This window comes from Rhinoraja longicauda, chromosome 3 (assembly GCF_053455715.1).
Source record: "Rhinoraja longicauda isolate Sanriku21f chromosome 3, sRhiLon1.1, whole genome shotgun sequence".
In the NCBI taxonomy this organism is placed as follows: Eukaryota; Metazoa; Chordata; class Chondrichthyes; order Rajiformes; family Arhynchobatidae; genus Rhinoraja; species Rhinoraja longicauda.
Genome location: NC_135955.1, coordinates 59101914 through 59125805, shown reverse-complemented (window position 1 = coordinate 59125805; position 23892 = coordinate 59101914). Strand labels below are relative to the sequence as shown.

The 23892-nt window shown below is 38.1% G+C and overlaps 1 protein-coding gene across 1 annotated transcript in view; it reads right to left on the bottom strand.

Annotated features, from left to right (window-relative positions):
• Positions 1-2292: 2292 nt before the first annotated feature.
• The window catches only part of LOC144592031 (guanine nucleotide-binding protein G(q) subunit alpha-like), a 153412-nt gene continuing 131812 nt past the window's right edge, over positions 2293-23892 (bottom strand). The window contains 2 exon segments of the mRNA XM_078396223.1: positions 2293-6143; positions 23644-23797. Of these exon segments, the coding sequence (XP_078252349.1) occupies positions 5953-6143; positions 23644-23797 (345 nt within the window). The 3' untranslated portion in view covers positions 2293-5952.

Below are 23892 nucleotides of genomic sequence, written 5' to 3'. Positions count from 1 at the left end.
TCTTCACAGAGTGTGGATTTGCCAAGAGAGTCTGGAGAGGTCTGCAGGGGTCCCTGTCACGATTCATTCCGAGCAGCTCCGTCACAGAGGACTCTGTGATCTACGGACTGTTCCCAGGGACACATTCGGAGACTGACATCGAGTGCTGCTGGAAGGTCATCAACTTGGTGAAAAACACTCTTTGGTCTGCCCGATCTTTGTTGGCCTCCCGGCGGAGCGAGATGTCCGTCAAGGAATGTTGCCGACTGCAGGAGTACGTGCTGAGGGACGCACTGAAGCTTGGTGCAGCCAACGCCAAGGCTCTGTGGGGGAGGACCACAGTCTAGGGTCCTTCCGCTGCTGGACATGGGGGGCAGGGTGTGGCCCCTCCAAATAAGGTTAATGTCTGTAAATGTAAGTAAATGTCTAAGTGAATGCCTGTATCCGGAAATGTCGGATGGGCTAGTTAAAAAAGATGTTTTGTAAGTGATATTTATTACTTGAATAAAGTATTTTTTGATATTAAAAAAAAAAATGCTGTTGGGGGTGGTAGTTGAGGCAGATATTATAGTGACATTTAGGAGACTTTTGGATAGGCACATGGATATATAGGGAATGGAGAGATATGGATTATGTGCAGGCAGATAAAGGTTGGTCTTGGCATTATGTTTATTGCATGCTGAAGGGCCTGTTCTTGTGCTCTTCTGTTCTATATTCTGTGTTCTATGAACAAATAAGGACACTTGAGCTGCTTTCTGAATTTAATTAGTTCAACAAAAAGGTCATAATGGTAATTAAGTGACTGGAAAATAACTTTTCTGTATGGCAAACAGTATATATTTAATATTCCCTTTGTCCCATTAAGACAAATGACATTTAAGTATATTTTAATTAATGCTGACAAATTCCTGCAGTTCAATCAATTCCATGTAAAGGCAAGTGCATGTTAGCAAGCAAGCCCTTAGCAAGAGTGTGGTGAATCTGTGGCTTTACCACAGAAGTGGCAAGTCAATCGATATTTTTAAGGCAGAAATAGGTATGAATCATGAATCCACAGAAATTAAATTAAATCATATTTGCCAGGAAGGTAATAAGTTCATAAGTCATAGGAGCAGACTTATGTAAAGTAATATGCAATTTAAAACAAAAATCTAGGAGAATTATTAGTAATGGTGACCACAAAATCACTGGTATGTTATTAAAAACCTAAATCGCTCATATTCTTCAGGAAATTAAATCTGCTTACTCATTCAGGCCTGTAGGCCTTTCCAGAAACACCAACGTGGTTGAATCATAATGCACTCAGAAAATTACCTATTACATTCAAGAGGCAATTAAAGATGGACATTGCAAAGATTCACCACTAGTTACTATGAAAAGCTTGAAATATCTACATCAACAAGACCTTGTAAAGGCATCACATAGTACACTAAAAAAACAGCTCCATTTGCCGAAGAACTGGAAATATTTTTGACCTGGTGCCATTAGTTTCAATGGAGGGAAGTTGCTGTGAGGGACTGACGCAATAATTAGAATTGTTAGATTGTTTTAATAACCTGAATTTATTGAAATGATTCAGCTTTTTAAAAACTTGAATTGTTTTTATTAGTTTGAGAATTTCTGAATGACAGAGACATTCAAAGATCTTCAAAACTTCCGACAGCTTGCTGATCCAAGGGCGAATGGCTTAGCCAGCTGTCAATTATTTTCCAGCTGAGGGAAAAGGCCTGTCCCCTTGTGATATAATTACATTATAGTTGCATTACCTCGCAACTGAAAATCAGGCCAATCAGACCAACAGCTCTTGTCGGGATACTGCATGTTCTTACTTTTATCAGAGATCAGCAGCAGATTTTCGAGCACAGAATCACTATGGATTTAAAGAATGAGGCCTTTTGCACAATAAGCTCAAGCTGGCTCTCAGCAGAGTGATCAAATTAGCTCCAGACAACTCTGCATTTATTTTCTTTCAATTACTTATACAGTTCCTTCTTGAACACCATGATCAAAAATGAGCTGCCTCACTTTTCATCCTGGCAATACATTTCAGACCCTAACTATTCACTAAAAGGTTTTTTCTCCTCATGTCATTTTTTGTATTTTTGCCATAATTTTATTAAGTGGCCTGCTGCCTGCTGCCTGCTGCCAGAGCTGTTTATCTCCACCTGTTCTTGGCAAAGCTCTTCATAATTTCAAATGCCTCTCAGTTTCCTTTTACCAAGGAGCACAACCAGTTTTCCAATCTATTAACATTACTGAAGTCACTCATCTAGATATTGCCAACCCAATTTTTGGCTTCGGCATTTTATCCTCTATCTATGAAGTGCAAGATCACACAAGATTTTTATAACCATTCTCCAAAACTTCCCTGCTAATTCCAAAGATTGTCAAATGCATCAACGGACTGCAAACAATTACAAATAATGGGATGCACAGACTAGTTGAGATAAATGTAAACTATTTACCACAAGAAGTGATTTTTTTTGCCTTCACATTTGTTTTCGTGTGATGCACAGACCTTTTTTTTTATTGAAAATGAAACACCTTAAAAGGTTGATTTTTATAGCAATAATTCATCAATTGCTATTCTCAGAATGATCATGTGAAACCCTAAAAATTCAAAGTATCTATTTTATTGAACATACAATCAATGACATGGGACAAGTAAGTTTGTTTTGTGCAACTACATTGGTACTGTTGAAATTTTTCCTAAGAAAGTCATATGGATAATTTTCAACTAAAAAAAAAGAATTTATATGCAGTGTAAAATTATTGGAATAAAAATTAATTCCAAGTACAGCATCATAAAAAGGGCAGAAGAAAATTACTATTTGGAGGCATGAAACGAAACCAGTACAAAATTATGGCCAAAAAATACTATATTTGTAACCAGCGAGATAATTTGGGACATGAATATACGACATTAGATTTTTCCAAAAGTTATTTCTCTTCCTCAAACAATGACAAAGCATGCATTTAAATGACAATTTAAAAAGAGCAGCTCTGCTTTTAAACATTGCAGGTTAAGATTATCTAGCATGAATTAAATATATGTCCCACCAGAGCTTTCACCACAAAATGTTAATACTGTAATAAATTAATCAGGATCACACTGTATTTCACTATCCTGTGCAATTTAGATTTTAGATCTATATTATGTTAACAAATTGAATGACAAACAACAGTACCACTCAATTTTTAATTTAAAAATTTAAATTATTTTAAAAATTTCTCCTAGAAGTGCCAACATGTTAAAATTCTAGAAAGACCAATTGACAAGAGTAATGGTGAAACAATATAAATGAAGGTTATTGGTATGCCAAATGAACGGCAAATGTTTTACATTTTGCTTGAATAAAAAAAGTTGAGGGTATTTCAAAAGATAACCATGCAGCTGGCCATCTTCGTTGTTTTATACACAGCATACCTAACTTCATTTATTAATTTGCAATTAATGATATTAATTAGCAAATGTAATTAATTGCTTGATTTTATTCTACTTCATATTGATGATGTAAAGTAACTTGATCCTTTCATAGGAATTAGCAACACTGCATTGGTCCCCCTGGTGCATTACCAGTAAATTCAGAGGTGTCATCTAACATTCAAATTTAACACCCAATACAGCACATATATATCAGCAAAGTCAAAAGATCATCTTCTCTCTGAGACTTCCATTTTGAGGCACAAAGTTCTTAACACCACTTTCATAAGGCATGAAACATAAATTTGAGATGTATTTATACATTTATACATTCAGTACAATATGAACTGTGACCAGTCCTATCACAAAAACTACATGGATCAGCAAATGATATTCCCTAAAATACAACTTGATTTTTAAAACACTTTCTAATTTCAAAGGATTTCTCCACAGTACATTATTTTCTTTCACACCGAAGAAATGGTGTAGATAGTTTTGTCCATTTCATGGCTGACATTCGGATAAACTTTCTGGGAAAGGAAAGACTTGAAAAAAGGAATTATTTGATCAGATTTTTTTTGTGATGTATATTGATCAGACCACACTGTATGATTATTATCTTTACTTCCAAAATGACATTTCAAATCTGTAGCTGTGAAAGAAACTGGCAAAAAATTACATTCATCTCTTAAAAAAGTAAATGTTATTCAAAAATGTGAATTAGCTATATGACTTACAAATCAATTACACAGATACATATCAATGCAACACATTCAATCTGCCAAAATTAACACAAAGCCAATATGTTTGCATGTCACACACATGCACGTGCACACACACACACACACACACACACACGATTGCAATGTACATAATTGCACTAGACCTACAGCCAGGTTATATTTACAAATTAGAGGAATTTTGTCCATTGGAACATTAATGCATGTTGGGCAGAGGAGCAGGGGTGAAGGGAGACGATCACTGACCATTAACTTTGGTACTCCATAACAGAAAAAAAAAATCATTATTGAAGCACAAAAACAGAAATAAAGGCATTCCACAATGGCCAGTGCAGAACTTTTTTAATTAACTAACTGACCTCAACCTCTAAGTTTCTGAGCCATCGCCTCAAAGACTGAAAACATTTAAAATCTAACAAATGAAAGGAATGTGAGACATTCATTCAAATCTCACCTCTTGAAACATTTATCTTGTTTACAGCCCAGGTCTCGGATTTTAATAGTTTGTCTACCGTTGAACAAAAGGAATTATACAGGTTCATTTTCCAAAAGGTTATGGCAAATGAAACCATTTTAGAATAAAATTAAGGATCTTACAAGATTTTATCAAAACATGATTACAGTACCTTTTAACATATGTGTAAAAAAGTTAGATACAAAATTGGTCATGGACACTGAGCAGCTTATGTTAAACAAAATCAGAGGTAATGGCAAATATTATACAATGTGAAAAAAGCACCAGTTTTTCTCATTTATTTTGGCATTTCAAACAAATTGTTTTTAGAAGATCCAAAAGCCAATGCTGCAATGTTATTTGTTTGCTGTTCATCTTCTACTCAAGTGTTGCTATTGTGTTTCTAGCCACATTATTTTTTGCATCTTGAGGAAGGCAATTTTTATCTAATGAACTTCAAAATTAGCAAACAAATAAGACAGAGTGGCACTCCTTATTAAAGGCCAAAAAAACCCATTTAAAAATCACACTGGAGCAAAGTAAGGATGTCAATGATGTCTCCAGATATAGTCCGAAGGAAGAAGACATGTAGATATTGCAAAAGTCAGCAACTATAGTAATATGGCATTTGGTTTGGCATCATTCCATAAAATGAGTTTAGTAATAGCAATAGAGTGGCACATAATAAATAGAATTCAAACTCCATATATTGTTTTACAAGTACACAACATTCTCAATATTGTATTCTTACCTACATCTATCCATATTTTTTTTAATCAGTGTGGTAACATATAAAGTTGAAGCAATCAACTATTGCTTAATGTCACCCATCTTTATAGCTTAAAGTGAAGATGAACTGTTTAGTATGAAACTTTAAATTATACATATCAGTAATTTAAAATTCACAAGACCAATCCTTCTCGCCCATCAAAAAAGCAGTACAACAATTATCATTGACAGCTTGATTTCCATCAAACACACATTACCACAGTAACTGTGTACCACAGAGTGTCAAGAGGAACATATCATAAAAAGGATATTGTACCTCAAATATTTGTTTGAGGAGTAGGAGGGGGGAGGGATGTGCTTAGAAAAGCAAAAAACCCAACACGTGCAGAGATGGGAATTTACAGTGGAAATCGAAATTTTTGCATGAAGTCACCAAGTTTTGCCTAAAAAGACTGGTGCCACAAACATGTTTCAGCATCTTTTGCCCATTTTTGTTAAATAAAATCATAATATTTACTAAAACTCTGTGGAAGCACAGAGTCCAGGATAGCAATAAATTAGAATTATGCAAATCATTTTCACAGATAATACAGTTACTCTTATTTATTGTTAGGCCAGTTAATATCCTAGACCAGGTTATATTCCTTCAGGTTTAATTGTAGGATTGTGTCCTTGACAGCAGCAAAGACAAACCGTATATTTTCTGTATCTGTGGCACACGTGAAGTGAGAGTAGATAATTTTGTCACTATCAGGATTCAGGTCCACAAACATCTTCAAAATAAACTCCCTTGCTGCTTGTGCATCTCGCTGTGGTCCTGTTAATGACATAATTGGAGAGGGCACATGGTTAATTAGTTGTTGCTGAAAAAACAGATTAACCAGCACTATAACCTTACAACAGTTGCAAATGTAGTATGTACATTTCATTTTTCCAAGATTGTAAATGATTTGAAAAAATCTAATTTGGATCCTGTAAAATTAAATAAGCTACGAAGTTATCACACCAGCCATCAAATTATTTCTGCATCTTTTCCGGAACAACTGATATTGATAACAGCATTTGGTTTAGGAAGACACTCCAATATATCGAGGGATTGCTGCAGAGACATAGGTGACACATTTTTGGTTTAAAAGTGGGTAGAACAAATCAAATGACATGAATCATAAAGATAATGTGGACGATCTACCACAGCCCAGTATCCTGCCGAATTATTCTCTAACAATTGTATCTTGGTTCCGCTGAATGACATTATGAGGAGCATCAATTCTAGATGTATCAGATGCTTCCCAGGGATCATGAAGACATACCTTTCGTTCAATGCTGTGACTGAGGGAACTAATGCTACTCACTTCCCAACAGAATTCCTCGATTCAGTGGAGATCTCTGGATTACCACCGCACAAATTGGAGTTGAAAAAGGGATCTCCGATCATTTTAATGAGGAATTTGGCACCACCAAGACTATGCAACGGAACGAGGATGATTGTGGAACAGCTACACAATAACTTGATCGTTGCAAAAATCACCATTGTAGCCTTCAGAAATGAAATTGTGATGATTCCTAGGATACCGCTTACTTTGACAGAAGGCGAAGACATTCCCTTTCAGCGGAGACAATTTCCCGTTCAGACGTGTTTTGCTATGACAATCCACAGAGCACAAGGACAGACCATGGAAAAAGTGTTGATATACCTGGAGAAACCGGTATTTCAGCATGGTCAATTGTATGTGGCTCTTAGCCGAGGAAAGGCTAGGGAAAATGTCAAAGTTTTCCTGAAGGATAGGATATCAACGAAGAATGTTGTCATTCGAAGCGTGCTTCGCTGAGCAATGACTCCCCAAGTGGGACCTGGACCAATGAGGCGTCGAGCGGGAGGTCAGAGCATATTAATCGGCCGCACGTGTAGAGGAGCGGCAGGAGCCAATCAGAATGCACCACGTGGAACCCGGACCAATTAGGCGTCACGCACAGAACCAGCGGCCTTTTAACGTAAGTAGTAGATCAACGGGCACCGACTTTAGAGGCGCGGATCCGTTGGGTTCACATTGTAACGTCACACACGGATGACGGGCACTGGAGATGGAAAAGTCCTTCTAACGTAAGTATTAGATCAATTGAGGAAGGATATTCTTGCTATGGAGGGCGTGCAGCGTAGGTTCACTAGGTTAATTCCCGGAATGGCGGGACTGTCGTATGTTGAAAGGCTGGAGCGATTGGGCTTGTATACACTGGAATTGTCTATTGTCTATAATTGGCCCCAACTGCACAGGCGCGGACCCGTTGGGTTCGCATTGAGTCACCAACAGCAAAGAGACATCGAGTAGCAGCGAGGACTAGAATGAGGGGGTATGGGGAGAACGAGGGGTATAGGGAGTAGGCAGGAACGGGGTACTGATTGAGAGTGATCAGCCATCATCGCATTGAATGGCGGTGCTGGCTCGAAGGGCTGAATGGCCTACTCCTGCACCTATTGTCTATTGTCTATTGATATTTCAAGATTTTTGAGATCATGCCAAGAGGAGGGAGCAAACAATTCACAGCTTGGTCAAGGAAGGAACGACACAAAGAGACATCGAAACACAGTGAGGAGCAGAAGGGAACAAGAGGAGCAACAACAAATAACTGGACGTGTGAGGATCTAATGCTTTTGTGCCAGGAGGAGGGAGCAAACAATTCACAGCTTGGTCAAGGAAGGAACGACGCGAGGAGACATCGAAAGGGAGTGAGTAGCAGAAGAGACATCGAGAGGCAGTGAGGGACAGAATGGAACAAGAGGAGCAACAATAAATAACGGGACGTGTGAGGATCAACGAGAACGGACGCAAAACAGAAAGTGACAGGTACTAAAGAACCTTTTTGAGGTTTATTTTATTTCAAGAAAAAGAAATTGCCATTTTGATCTAATGATTTTGTGTTCATTAATAAGTAGGTTTTTATTTAGAATTTATAAATATATACATCGTAATATTTCTATATTTTTTAGATTATGCCAAGAGGAGGGAGCAAACAATTCACAGCTTGGTCAAGGAAGGAACGACACAAAGAGACATCGAAAGACTGAGGAGCAGAAGGGAACAAGAGGAGCAACAACAAATAACTGGACGTGTGAGGATCAATGAGAAAGAAAGCAAACAGAAAGTGACAGGTACTAAAGAAACTTTTTCTTTGAGGTTTATTTTATTTCAAGAAGAAAAATGCCATTTTGATCTAATGCTTTCGTGTTCATTAGTAAGTAGGTTTTTATTTAGAATTGATAAAAATATACATCCTGATATTTCTATACTTTTTAGATCATGCCAAGGGGAGGAAGCAAACAAGTCACAGCATGGTCAAGGAAGGAATGACGCAAGGAGACATCGAGAGGGAGTGAGTAGCAGAAGAGACATCGAAAGGCAGTGAGGGACAGAATGGAACAAGAGGAGCAACAATAAATAACGGAACGTGTGAGGATCAACGATAACGAACGCAAAACAGAAAGTGACAGGTACTAAAGAACCTTTTTGAGGTTTATTTTATTTCAAGAAAAAGAGATTGCCATTTTGATCTAATGATTTCGTGTTCATTAATAAGTAGGTTTTTATTTAGAATTTATAAATATATACATCGTGATATTTCTATATTTTTTAGATTATGCCAAGAGGAGACATCGAAAGGGAGTGAGTAGCAGAAGAGACATCGAGAGGCAGTGAGGGACAGAATGGAACAAGAGGAGCAACAATAAATGACGGAACGTGTGAGGATCAACGAGAAAGACGCAAAACAGAAAGTGACAGGCACTAAAAAACCTTTTTGATTGAGATTTATTTTATTTCAAGAAAAAAAAAGCCATTTTGAGCTAATGCTTTCATATTCATTAGTAAGTAGGTTTTTATTTAGAATTTATAAAAATATACTTCCTGATATTTCTATACTTTTTAGATCATGCCAAGGGGAGGAAGCAAACAAGTCACAGCATGGTCAAGGAAGGAATGACGCAAGGAGACATCGAGAGGGAGTGAGTAGCAGAAGAGACATCGAGAGGCAGTGAGGGACAGAATGGAACAAGAGGAGCAACAATAAATAACGGAACGTGTGAGGATCAACGAGAACGAACGCAAAACAGAAAGTGACAGGTACTAAAGAAACTTTTTGAGGTTTATTTTATTTCAAGAAAAAGAGATTGCCATTTTGATCTAATGATTTTGTGTTCATTAATAAGTAGGTTTTTATTTAGAATTTATAAATATATACATCGTGATATTTCTATATTTTTTAGATTATGCCAAGAGGAGGGAGCAAACAATTCACAGCTTGGTCAAGGAAGGAACGACGCAAAGAGACATCGAAAGACAGTGAGGAGCAGAAGGGAACAAGAGGGGCAACAACAAATAACTGAACGAGTGAGGATCAATGAGAAAGAAAGCAAACAGAAAGTGACAGGTACTAAAGAAACTTTTTCTTAGAGGTTTATTTTATTTCAAGAAAAAAAATGCCATTTTGGTCTAATGCTTTCGTGTTCATTAGTAAGTAGGTTTTTATTTAGAATTTATAAAAATATACATCCTGATATTTCTATACTTTCTAGATCATGCCAGGAGGAGGGAGCAAACAATTCACAGCTTGGTCAAGGAAGGAACGACGCGAGGAGACATCGAAAGGGAGTGAGGAGCAGAAGAGACATCGAGAGGCAGTGAGTGGCAGAATGGAACAAGAGGAGCAACAATAGATAACGGAACGTGTGAGGATCAACGAGAAAGAATGCAAAACAGAAAGTGACAGGTACTAAAGAGAGCTGGATAGAGCTCTTAAGGATAGCGGAGTGAGGGGGTATGGGGAGAAGGCAGGAACGGGGTACTGATTGAGAGTGATCAGCCATCATCGCATTGAATGGCGGTGCTGGCTCGAAGGGCTGAATGGCCTACTCCTGCACCTATTGTCTATTGATATTTCAATATTTTTGAGATCATGCCAAGAGGAGGGAGCAAACAATTCACAGCTTGGTCAAGGAAGGAACGACACAAAGAGACATCGAAACACAGTGAGGAGCAGAAGGGAACAAGAGGAGCAACAACAAATAACTGGACGTGTGAGGATCTAATGCTTTCGTGCCAGGAGGAGGGAGCAAACAATTCACAGCTTGGTCAAGGAAGGAACGACGCGAGGAGACATCGAAAGGGAGTGAGTAGCAGAAGAGACATCAAGAGGCAGTGAGGGACAGAATGGAACAAGAGGAGCAACAATAAATAACGGGACGTTGAGGATCAACGAGAACGGACGCAAAACAGAAAGTGACAGGTACTAAAGAACCTTTTTGAGGTTTATTTTATTTCAAGAAAAAGAGATTGCCATTTTGATCTAATGATTTCGTGTTCATTAATAAGTAGGTTTTTATTTAGAATTTATAAATATATACATCGTGATATTTCTATATTTTTTAGATTATGCCAAGAGGAGACATCGAAAGGGAGTGAGTAGCAGAAGAGACATCGAGAGGCAGTGAGGGACAGAATGGAACAAGAGGAGCAACAATAAATGACGGAACGTGTGAGGATCAACGAGAAAGACGCAAAACAGAAAGTGACAGGCACTAAAAAACCTTTTTGATTGAGATTTATTTTATTTCAAGAAAAAAAAAGCCATTTTGAGCTAATGCTTTCATATTCATTAGTAAGTAGGTTTTTATTTAGAATTTATAAAAATATACTTCCTGATATTTCTATACTTTTTAGATCATGCCAAGGGGAGGAAGCAAACAAGTCACAGCATGGTCAAGGAAGGAATGACGCAAGGAGACATCGAGAGGGAGTGAGTAGCAGAAGAGACATCGAGAGGCAGTGAGGGACAGAATGGAACAAGAGGAGCAACAATAAATAACGGAACGTGTGAGGATCAACGAGAACGAACGCAAAACAGAAAGTGACAGGTACTAAAGAAACTTTTTGAGGTTTATTTTATTTCAAGAAAAAGAGATTGCCATTTTGATCTAATGATTTTGTGTTCATTAATAAGTAGGTTTTTATTTAGAATTTATAAATATATACATCGTGATATTTCTATATTTTTTAGATTATGCCAAGAGGAGGGAGCAAACAATTCACAGCTTGGTCAAGGAAGGAACGACGCAAAGAGACATCGAAAGACAGTGAGGAGCAGAAGGGAACAAGAGGGGCAACAACAAATAACTGAACGAGTGAGGATCAATGAGAAAGAAAGCAAACAGAAAGTGACAGGTACTAAAGAAACTTTTTCTTAGAGGTTTATTTTATTTCAAGAAAAAAAATGCCATTTTGGTCTAATGCTTTCGTGTTCATTAGTAAGTAGGTTTTTATTTAGAATTTATAAAAATATACATCCTGATATTTCTATACTTTCTAGATCATGCCAGGAGGAGGGAGCAAACAATTCACAGCTTGGTCAAGGAAGGAACGACGCGAGGAGACATCGAAAGGGAGTGAGGAGCAGAAGAGACATCGAGAGGCAGTGAGTGGCAGAATGGAACAAGAGGAGCAACAATAGATAACGGAACGTGTGAGGATCAACGAGAAAGAATGCAAAACAGAAAGTGACAGGTACTAAAGAGAGCTGGATAGAGCTCTTAAGGATAGCGGAGTGAGGGGGTATGGGGAGAAGGCAGGAACGGGGTACTGATTGAGAGTGATCAGCCATCATCGCATTGAATGGCGGTGCTGGCTCGAAGGGCTGAATGGCCTACTCCTGCACCTATTGTCTATTGATATTTCAATATTTTTGAGATCATGCCAAGAGGAGGGAGCAAACAATTCACAGCTTGGTCAAGGAAGGAACGACACAAAGAGACATCGAAACACAGTGAGGAGCAGAAGGGAACAAGAGGAGCAACAACAAATAACTGGACGTGTGAGGATCTAATGCTTTCGTGCCAGGAGGAGGGAGCAAACAATTCACAGCTTGGTCAAGGAAGGAACGACGCGAGGAGACATCGAAAGGGAGTGAGTAGCAGAAGAGACATCAAGAGGCAGTGAGGGACAGAATGGAACAAGAGGAGCAACAATAAATAACGGGACGTTGAGGATCAACGAGAACGGACGCAAAACAGAAAGTGACAGGTACTAAAGAACCTTTTTGAGGTTTATTTTATTTCAAGAAAAAGAAATTGCCATTTTGATCTAATGATTTTGTGTTCATTAATAAGTAGGTTTTTATTTAGAATTTATAAATATATACATCGTGATATTTCTATATTTTTTTAGATTATGCCAAGAGGAGGGAGCAAACAATTCACAGCTTGGTCAAGGAAGGAACGACACAAAGAGACATCGAAAGACAGTGAGGAGCAGAAGGGAACAAGAGGAGCAACAACAAATAACTGGACGTGTGAGGATCAATGAGAAAGAAAGCAAACAGAAAGTGACAGGTACTAAAGAAACTTTTTCTTTGAGGTTTATTTTATTTCAAGAAAAAGAAATTGCCATTTTGATCTAATGATTTTGTGTTCATTAATAAGTAGGTTTTTATTTAGAATTTGAGGAAGGATATTCTTGCATAGGAGGGCGTGCAGCGTAGGGTCACTAGGTTAATTCCCGGAATGGCGGGACTGTCGTATGTTGAAAGGCTGGAGCGATTGGGCTTGTATACACTGGAATTTAGAAGGATGAGGGGGAATCTTATTGAAACATATAAGATAATTAGGGGATTGGACACATTAGAGGCAGATAACATGTTCCCAATGTTGGGGGAGTCCAGAACAAGGGGCCACAGTTTAAGAATAAGGGGTAGGGCATTTAGAACGGAGATGAGGAAGAACTGTTTCAGTCAGAGGGTGGTGAAGGTGTGGAATTCTCTGCCTCAGAAGGCAGTGGAGGCCAGTTCGTTGGATGCTTTCAAGAGAGAGCTGGATAGAGCTCTTAAGGATAGCGGAGTGAGGGGGTATGGGGAGAAGGCAGGAACGGGGTACTGATTGAGAGTGATCAGCCATGATCACATTGAATGGCGGTGCTGGCTCGAAGGGCTGAATGGCCTACTCCTGCACCTATTGTCTATTGTCTATTGTCTATTGTTTATTTTATTTCAAGAAGAAAAATGCCATTTTGATCTAATGCTTTCGTGTTCATTAGTAAGTAGGTTTTTATTTAGAATTTATAAAAATATACATCCTGATATTTCTATACTTTCTAGATCATGCCAGGAGGAGGGAGCAAACAATTCACAGCTTGGTCAAGGAAGGAACGACGCGAGGAGATATCGAAAGGGAGTGAGGAGCAGAAGAGACATCGAGAGGCAGTGAGTGGCAGAATGGAACAAGAGGAGCAACAATAAATAACGGGATGTGTGAGGATCAACGAGAAAGAACGGAAAACAGAAAGTGACAGGTACTAAAGAACCTTTTTGAGGTTTATTTTATTTCAATTTAAAAAAAATTGCCATTTTGATCTAATGATTTCGTGTTCATTAATAAGCAGGTTTTTATTTAGATTTTATAAATATATACATCCTGATATACGTAGAGAGCTGGATAGAGCTCTTAAGGATAGCGGAGTGAGGGGGTATGGGGAGAAGGCAGGAACGGGGTACTGATTGACAGTGATCAGCCATCATCGCATTGAATGGCGGTGCTGGCTCGAAGGGCTGAATGGCCTACTCCTGCACCTATTGTCTATTGATATTTCAATATTTTTGAGATCATGCCAAGAGGAGGGAGCAAACAATTCACAGCTTGGTCAAGGAAGGAACGACACAAAGAGACATCGAAAGACAGTGAGGAGCAGAAGGGAACAAGAGGAGCAACAACAAATAACTGGACGTGTGAGGATCAATGAGAAAGAAAGCAAACAGAAAGTGACAGGCACTAAAGAAACTTTTTTTTGAGGTTTATTTTATTTCAAGAAGAAAAATGCCATTTTGATCTAATGCTTTCGTGTTCATTAGTAAGTAGGTTTTTATTTAGAATTTATAAAAATATACATCCTAATATTTCTATGCTTTTTAGATCATGCCAGGAGGAGGGAGCAAACAATTCACAGCTTGGTCAAGGAAGGAACGACGCGAGGAGACATCGAAAGGGAGTGAGTAGCAGAAGAGACATCAAGAGGCAGTGAGGGACAGAATGGAACAAGAGGAGCAACAATAAATGACGGAACGTGTGAGGATCAACGAGAAAGACGCAAAACAGAAAGTGACAGGTACTAAAGAACCTTTTTCTTTGAGGTTTATTTTATTTCAAGAAAAAAAATGCCATTTTGGTCTAATGCTTTCGTGTTCATTAGTAAGTAGGTTTTTATTTAGAATTTATAAAAATATACATCCTGATATTTCTATACTTTCTAGATCATGCCAGGAGGGAGCAAACAATTCACAGCTTGGTCAAGGAAGGAACGACGCGAGGAGACATCGAAAGGGAGTGAGGAGCAGAAGAGACATCGAGAGGCAGTGAGTGGCAGAATGGAACAAGAGGAGCAACAATAAATAACGGGACGTGTGAGGATCAACGAGAAAGAACGCAAAACAGAAAGTGACAGGTACTAAAGAACCTTTTTGAGGTTTATTTTATTTCAAGAAAAAAAAAATTGCCATTTTGATCTAATGATTTCGTGTTCATTAATAAGTAGGTTTTTATTTAGAATTTATAAATATAGACATCGTGATATTTCTATATTTTTTAGATTATGCCAAGAGGAGGGAGCAAACAATTCACAGCCTGGACAAGGAAGGAACGACGCAAAGAGACATCGAAAGACAGTGAGGAGCAGAAGGGAACAAGAGGAGCAACAATAAATAACGGAACATATGAGGATCAACGAGAAAGAACGCAAAACAGAAAGTGACAGGTACTAAAGAACCTTTTTGAGGTTTATTTTATTTCAAGAAAAATAAATTGCCATTCGGATCTAATGATTTACGTGCTCATTAATAAGTAGGTTTTTATTTAGAATTTATTATAAATATATACATCCTGATATTTCTATACTTTCTAGATCATGCCAAGAGGAGGGAGCAAACAAGTCACAGCTTGGTCAAGGAAGGAACGACGCAAAGAGACATCGACAGACAGTGAGGAGCAGAAGGGAACAAGAGGAACAACAACAAATAACTGAACGTGAAGGATCATCGAGAAAGAAAGCATAACATAGAGGGACAAGGTATGCAACAACAAAAAACTGAGGGTCAACGAGAAAGTATGCATAACAGAAGGCAATAAAAGACCCAAGAAGAAAGAACTCAATGTCTCGATGATCAACGAAGAAGCAAGCAAAAGAGAAACTGACAAGTTAATAAAATAGATCTTTAATGTTCAAATTGTTATGTTTTGAATTATTCGCATTTTTTTAACTTTAATAAATTCCTTTTCCACCTGCTTAATCGTCCTCAGCGTGTGACATCTCAATGCACGCCTTTAATTGCGCTCCCTCTCCCCTTTCCCCTCCCCCACCCCATTCCCCCCTCCTCACCCACCCCTCCCCTCTCCAACCCCCCCCCCCACCTCACCGTCCCCCCCAATTGAGATTCTTTTTTTTAACAGACAATTTATTTAACAGACAATTTATTTTAAAGAAAAAAGCAATTTCCCCAGGTCGCAATGGAAACCCTACGAGGACGGGCCCAACGGGCACACTCGTGCTAGTTTACATTAAAAATCTTTATGTCCAATCCCAGTACCAAATACATTAATGTTTGAATACTTTTGGAAAATGTGTCCAAAAAATGGATCGCCGATGTGCAGATTATGAAGCTGTTATTAAGCTGGATGAGTGCCACTTTCCTGTGAAACAGACTGTATCACAGCCAATTGCACAAAGCCGCATCATATGTGCAAACATCAAGAAATGTAAGTTGACAAAAAAAAAAGATTTATTTTTGTTTCCCCGATATAAACTCCGTGAAAGTGAATTTGTGTCTCAAATATTTGGGTAGCGATTTGTGAATTCTACAAGAGTAAATTTCGATTGCCCTGATAGCTGCAATGTAAGAAAGCTTCTGCGAGGCGCGGCGGAGCCGTACAAAAATAAGGACGGATCGGGCGGCCGCTGAGAACGAAGACCCGGTGGGCCAGGTGCATCAGTGGGCCTGGTTCGCCACTGTGAAGAAGGGCCTGGAAGTCCCTAAGACTGGAGAGTTGAGGAGGAAGCCGTTGGCGACGACGGACGTAAGGAGTGGGCAGTAGGAGAGGGACAAAGGGGCATTGCATCCAGCACCAAAGTCAGCTGCAGGAGGTGCTCCTGGGACATCATAGGTGGTCAGGCGAAGAGAGGAACGTTGGGTCACAAGCTTGTAGTAGCATGAGGCTTACCTGGATCAGGGGCGCTCCAGCACTTTCAACATGTGGACCGAACTTTGGACTTTTTCTTTGTAAACTGCGCCAAAATATGACGATTGAATTTATGGGTTGTGTAAAATAATTTCACTGTGCTGTGCACTCATGATAATAAGAACTATGTAGGGGTTGTCTGAACCAATAAAGCAACTACTACCTTTCCCCTTTATAATTTATTTATGACATTCTGTTACAGTTGAAATAAGTAAACAAAATGATCACTATTAACAGCTTATTAGGTATTAAGATAAATCAGATACCCAATTGTAATTACTCTTCAACATCAGAATGTATTGGAGAAAGTGCAAGGGCAATTCACCAGGATGTTGTCCGTAGTGGACCATTTCAGTTATCAGGAGAGACTGGACAGGCTGGATTTGTTTTCCTTGGACTGGAGGTAACTGAGGGGAGTCATGAGTGAGATATGAAAAATTATGAGTGGCACTGATAGGATATAGAGTCAAAAACATTTCTCCTTAGCATGTGCAAAACCAAAGGATTAGAGTTTAAGTGGTAGGGGATTTCAAGATTTTATTTCAGCCAGAGATTATTTGAAATCTGAAACATATTGCCTGAGGGGATAGTGAAGGCAGGGTCCCTCATAGCATTTAAGAATTATTTAAGTGAGCACTTGAAATCCCATGGTATAGAAAGGTGCAGTCCATGCACTAGAAAGTAGGAATAATACAGAGAGGTGCTCGATACCCAGCATGGTGGGCTGAAAGACCTGTGTCTATGCTCTATGGCTCTGTAATAATGTATTTCAAGTGTTCATGGAATTAAAATCAACTGACAGTAACCATTTTTGCAACAAAAAATATCTGTAGACAATCCTACAAAGTAGATTTCACTCAATATATTATTCTAAATCCTATTTAGGCTTAGGATAATTAACTATTAAACTATCACATGCACTCCAAAATACAGCTATTTACCCATTGGCTACAAATTAATCACATGATTTGCTCCTGTCTCAGAGTAATTTTATGAGTTCTTACATTTTTTTGTACTATTTGGTCATGCTTTCATTATTACAGTAAAAAAATAGATCGTCCTGAGAAAGCAGCCCAGCTGGCTCCTATTTTCAAGTCTCATTTCGTTTTGTCCTAGATGACATAAGGTTTGCAAAATGTGAAAATTTATGGAGGAAGCAGATATTCGTCTTGACTGTTGTAGGAATATTTGATGTCGTCAACACATTGTAAGTGAAGAGGTCTAAGATTCAGCTGCAGTCAATCTTCCCTCTTTAGTATACAAGGGCCGATACAATCATCAAATCCTATTAAGCAATTCTACTAAATCCCATTAAGGTTATAAATGAGTTTCCTAGTTTGTGAATGTCAAAAGACACTATCACAGAGATAACTGACAGCAATGAACTGTAAGATGGGGCTTCAACAGCTGTCTAAGGCATTCTGTGATTGGAGCCGACTGCTTTTGCTGAGACAGCCTCTTTCCTTAACTCTGCTATGCTGAGGTGCTGAATGCCAGGCTTCTGGTACATCAAGGGGACAATGGGGGAAACAGCATAGCCCAAAGGCAGATGGACTGATCTCTGGGCAAAGGAAGGCTGACCCTACTTTTGCAGTCCTGATGCATTGCCTTCAATTTTCTGTATAGTGCTGTTTATTAAGCAGTGCTTTATGGATCCTGTGGTAAACAAATTATATCTCATTTTACCTTAAATATTCAAAACATTTTGGAAGTGAAATATGATACTTTATCTGCAATGCAGGGACATGCAAATAAATACATATTTCAGTCATTTTAAAATAAAGTACCACCCTTGTTGACTGCTGATCTTGGTAATCTTTGGTGAGAAAACAATGTGTTGTGGCAATAATTCCCGATGATTTTTACCACAGATGGAAATAAATGATCTTCAGACTAATCTATTTCTAAGTCAATGTCGCATTCAGAAAGTAAGATTACCTTCAACAGTAAAGGTAAATTCTTGAACTATCTACTTGAAACCATCCAATAACGTATCAATGGCCCTTAACATGTCTATTCATTAATCTAAATTTTTGACAACAGCTAACCAGGAAGTAATAAATAGCCAGTCATCGGGTTTTGTAAAAACAATTTAGTCTTGTAAAGCTACTGCAATAGTAACTATTGTGTGAGAGTTTTTTCCCCCATGTTAAATGCTGAGTTAATTGTTAATTATAAGAACTAACTGTAAGCACCATGTTTGCTTACCATGTGAAAGTAAAAATTGGAGCTACTGCAACTCCTCAGTATCTTGAAATGCAACTTAAGTATCAATGCATCTCAACATTATAATGCTCAAACTAACAACAGCTGTTTTCCCTACTGCATTTACTCAAAGATTACTATTTTACCATCAATGAAACCTTGGAAACCCACAAGACATTTTTTTGAACAATGCAGAGTAGAACGAATGAGTGATGTTTCGGGTCGAGACCCTTCTTCAGACTAAGAGTCAGGGGAGAGGGAGACACAGAGATATGAAAGGGTAAGATGTGAAAATGAGAGAACAAAGGGGATGAAGGATAAGGAAAATGTAGAATAGAACATTGTTAGCTTGGGGAAGTTGACAACGAGGCATATTCAAGGCATAAACGATGAAATATGAGGTGCTGTTCCTTTGGACCTCCCACATCCCAAAGGCATGCAGGTTAGCAAGTTAATTAGTCTCTGTAAATTGCCCCTAGTATGTAGAGTGAAGATGAGAAAGTGGGATAGCATAGAATTGGAGTGAACGGACAATCGATGGTCAGCATGGACAAGGTGGGTGGAAGGGCCTGTTTGAATGCTGCATCTCCAAACAAAACTGAACAATAAGGGTCTACAAGTGCCATCAGTTACAGGAGTAATTTCCATTTTAAGATTGGTGGTTGGCAAACAGTTAACCATTCTGCTTTTGATGGTAAAGTATTCTTTAATTCAATAAATAACAAACATATACCCTGAATAAGGAGTAAATAAGGAATGTTTAACCATGCTAGGATAATTTTATTTCACTGATTTTCTTTGAACTGTTAACTCTGGAATTTTCATGGTACATAGAATTGTAGTTGTTCATTGATCATAACTTCCTACCTACTTTGAGGAGGGAAATGTTTTGATATTTTTGTATAACTGTCTCAACAGGAAGTTCTCTGTCACAAAAATACTCAGAATTCATCATTTTATGACTTTTTTTGATGTGTTAAAGACTCACATTAATAACATGTTCATACTAAGTATTTAATTATGAAGTCTTGCAGTAATTCATTTCAGTGAATTAATTACAGTATCTCATGATGAAGAAATTGCAGCCAAGCCTTTATTTGTCATCTTTGGATCATTTGACAACATCTTTAACATCCATCTGAAGAGACCGTTATTTAACTTTTTAACCAATTATGCCGCACCCACTCAGTGGTACATTGGAGTGTTGTACATCATTTTCTACTGCTTCTAATTAATTTAAAAAGCAAAGAGCTTGGTTTATGCACATTTTCTTGGTTTCTTCTTTATCTTTTTTAATGATATTTGTACAACATGATCAATTTTTTTCCAGTGTGCCACTGCCACCTGCTGGGTTAGGATTCTCTGTATAATTCAGTTTCCATTTTATTGTAGCAGGCTTTATTCCTCAACTACATTTCTACACATCCCTTCCACAGTTGACATGAAAATTATAATAATATCTATTCTTGCAAATTATTTTATTGGCGTTTTCAGATTCAGGAATAGCTTCTTCACCACTGTGAAATTCTTGAACGGACCTCTCAGATGTTAAGTATTAATTCCCGATCTTCCAATCTACCTTGTTGAAGCCCTTGCACATAGTTTTTAATCTGAATTTTTCCTGTGGATGTAAAACTTTATTCTGCATTGTTTTTTCCCTTTTGTATTACCTGGTGTTTTCATCTATGATATGATTTGTCCAGATAGTATGCAGAACAAAGTTTCCCACCACTCACGACAATATTAAAGCAATACCAAAGATATTCTGATCAAATTGTCTTAAATTAAGCAATGTTTACCATTTCAAAATTTAGAAATACCCACTCCATAGTGTATGATGGATTTATTTATTTAGCTCGGGTGCACATTTATCTTTCATTGTGATTTAAATATCTGTGGCTCAGATAGTTGCACTGCTTTGTTGAACAGATTCAACAGGTCTGGCAGATAAATTAAATAATTGTATTAACATTTCACTTTAATATATAGAACTGATTGATAGCTGAAAATATACAAACTATTAAGGCCACTGTTAAATATTCATGTCCTCCATCAATACACTATATCAGGGAGAATTTCGTAGAACATAACAAATAAGCTCTGTACATCTTGCAATCATTTTTGTGCAACTGTAACATCAAGCTGACAATAAGGTAAAAATTATGAATGTTTCCAGTGGTCACAATATTTGCAAGGATGTGAAACTAAATGTTTATGGTAGAAGTGAGATGGCTGGAGACATTTGAACGAACACTAAGAATTTGTGTAAAAATAATTGACAGTATAAAACTAACTAAAGGCAACATGAATCAGTGCAGGTAGAGAGAAATAATAAGGCAATTACCAGCCACAGTTGTCCTAATGATTCAGATGACCTTTCATTGGTCAAATTTACTTTGCTCAAATTAAACATTATTAAAATCAAGGAACTACATAAGGAATTACTGATGCTGGTTTAAACAAATACAACAAAGTGCTGGAGTAACTCAGTGGGTCAGGCAGCATCTCTGGAGAACATGGATAGGTGACATTTCAGATCAAAACATCACCTATCCATGTTCTCGAGAGATGCTGAATGACCTGTTATAGACAATAGGTGCAGGAGGAGGCCATTCGGCCCTTCGAGCCAGCACCGCCATTCAATGTGATCATAACCATAACCATAACCATAACCATAACAACACTTTATTGTCACTCGGCACAACACCGAGCGAAATTTCAGCAGTCACACAAAATACAGCAAAAAAGAAAAGAACACAGGACACCCGACCCCAACACAAACATCCATCACAGTGACTCCAAACACCCCCTCACTGTGATGGAGGCAACAAAACTTCCCCTCTCTTCCCCCCGCACCCACGGACAGGCAGCTCGACCCCTACCGAGGCAACCGATAGGCTGATCATTCTCAATCAGTACCCCGTTCCTGCCTTCTCCCCATACCCCCTGACTCCGCTATCCTTAAGAGCTCTATCCAGCTCTCTCTTGAATGCATTCAGAGAATTGGCCTCCACTGCCTTCTGAGGCAGAGAATTCCACAGATTCACAACTCTCTGACTGAAAAAGTTTTTCCTCATCTCAGTTCTAAATGGCCTACCCCTTATTCTTAAACTGTGGCCCCTTGTTCTGGACACCAGCACATTGTGTCTTTTGTTAACATCAAAATCATTGCCTTCTCTCCACCACAAACACCATTTCCTCTTTACCAATTCCATCTTCATTCCTGACCACTGCCTCAGGCTGACCCAAATTTCTTGCAACCTTGACAATGGCATCCACTTGCTCCTATATCCCATATAATCCCATATAGGAATGTTCCTATATCCCATTCATTATAGAAATTGCAGACACATGCACCATAAAAATTACATTCTCCAACCTTGCCTCAGTACATCCACTGCTGGAACCTCAATGAATGATTTTCTAATATGAAGACATGAATGTTCCTGTGTATTTCTTTCCAATTGTCCATTTTACTCTGAACATAAAATAAGTTCATCTAAAACTCTGACTTTAAAATCCTGAGAGACAACACAACGCCCTCACCTTTTCCTTTAGTTCTCACTGACCTACATCACCACCAAACTGATTCTCATATTATTACCCTTTCTAAAATCACTCAATAGCCCTTATTGTGCCTCAGTATTTAAGCTTTACATGAACCCTTTTGCATCCTATACTCAATTTTGCTGTCATTGTTTCCAGGCTGTCAACCACATGTTTCAGAATACCCTCCACTAGGCTCTCCTCTATTTCTTTTACACCCTCTCATAATTTACTCTTTGAGCTTTCAATCACCAATCCTAATATTTGGCTTGATATTAACTTTTCTCTGACATAATCCTGAAAGCCATGGACAAGAAGTGAGAATAGTTTTCTGCTGGTATGGACTTGAAAGGCTAAATTGATATTTTCCATGCAAAATAGCCAGAAATATTTGTAATTTACATTTAACTATCCTTATACTTTGTACGTAGTTAAAATACTCAAAACTCTTTCACAAAATGTCCACTCTATTGAAATGAAGAGAAAAGCACTCCCTGCAGTAGTTCCACCCAGGTTATCTAAGGATATCTAAGGGGCTTACTCTGCCATGAGGGACGGTGCAGTGCTAAAACCTGGCTCTGATCCACAAGGAATGCAGTTTCAGAGTGAATTAAGGAAAGAAAGAAAGTAGATAGTGACTATTTCTGGATTTCCTTATTCATGCAGAAGTTCCTTCGTTATTAGGTTTCTGGGGTAATTGTCATTGTCTCATAAGGTCATAAGTGATAAGAGTAGAATTAGGCCATTCAACCCATCAAGTCTACTCCGCTATTCAATCATGACAGATCTATCTATCTCTCCTAACCCCATTCTCCCCAGAGCCTGGCCAAATAATTCTACTTCTTATGTTTACACATTTTCTAGATGCATCTTTTGTTCTTTTAATTAATCCGGTTACTATCCTTGTCCTTTATCATTTAACGTCTTTGCCTCTCACCAAAAGAAAAACATTTATTTTTTGTTCTACCTTTCCATTCCCACTTACTTTGCATTTTATAACTTGCTTTTATTACTAACATTTTCCAGCTCTAATGAAAGGTCATGGATCTGACCAATGAGCTTTTGTTTCTCACTCCACAGATGCTGTCCAAGTTTCTAATTATTTTGGGAAAGCAAACAACGCAAATTTTTGAAAATGCAATTTTGGGTAGCTTGCTAAGCCACTTGTTCAATACATCTCAGCACTTGATCACTTGCTTCAATAATTAGCAGGATATTATCAAATAATTGTTTTTAAAGTGTTACATGTTGTTTTATTTTTGTAGAATGACTTTGGCAATAATTTTACATTCAATTAACTTACCATCATATTCTGGGAAGTAATCAACCAGGTGAGAATACATAATCTTTTCCTCCAAGAGATCTTTCTTATTTAAGAAGAGAATAACTGAGGAATTCTGAAACCAGGGATATGTGATAATCGTCTTAAATAGTGCTTTGCTTTCCTCCATTCGATTCTGGAATGAATTACATTGAGATAAAATCAGAAGGCGAGTTCTAAACTTCCTTCCAGTAAAGCATTGGAATAATACAACAAATAGCAACAAATCTG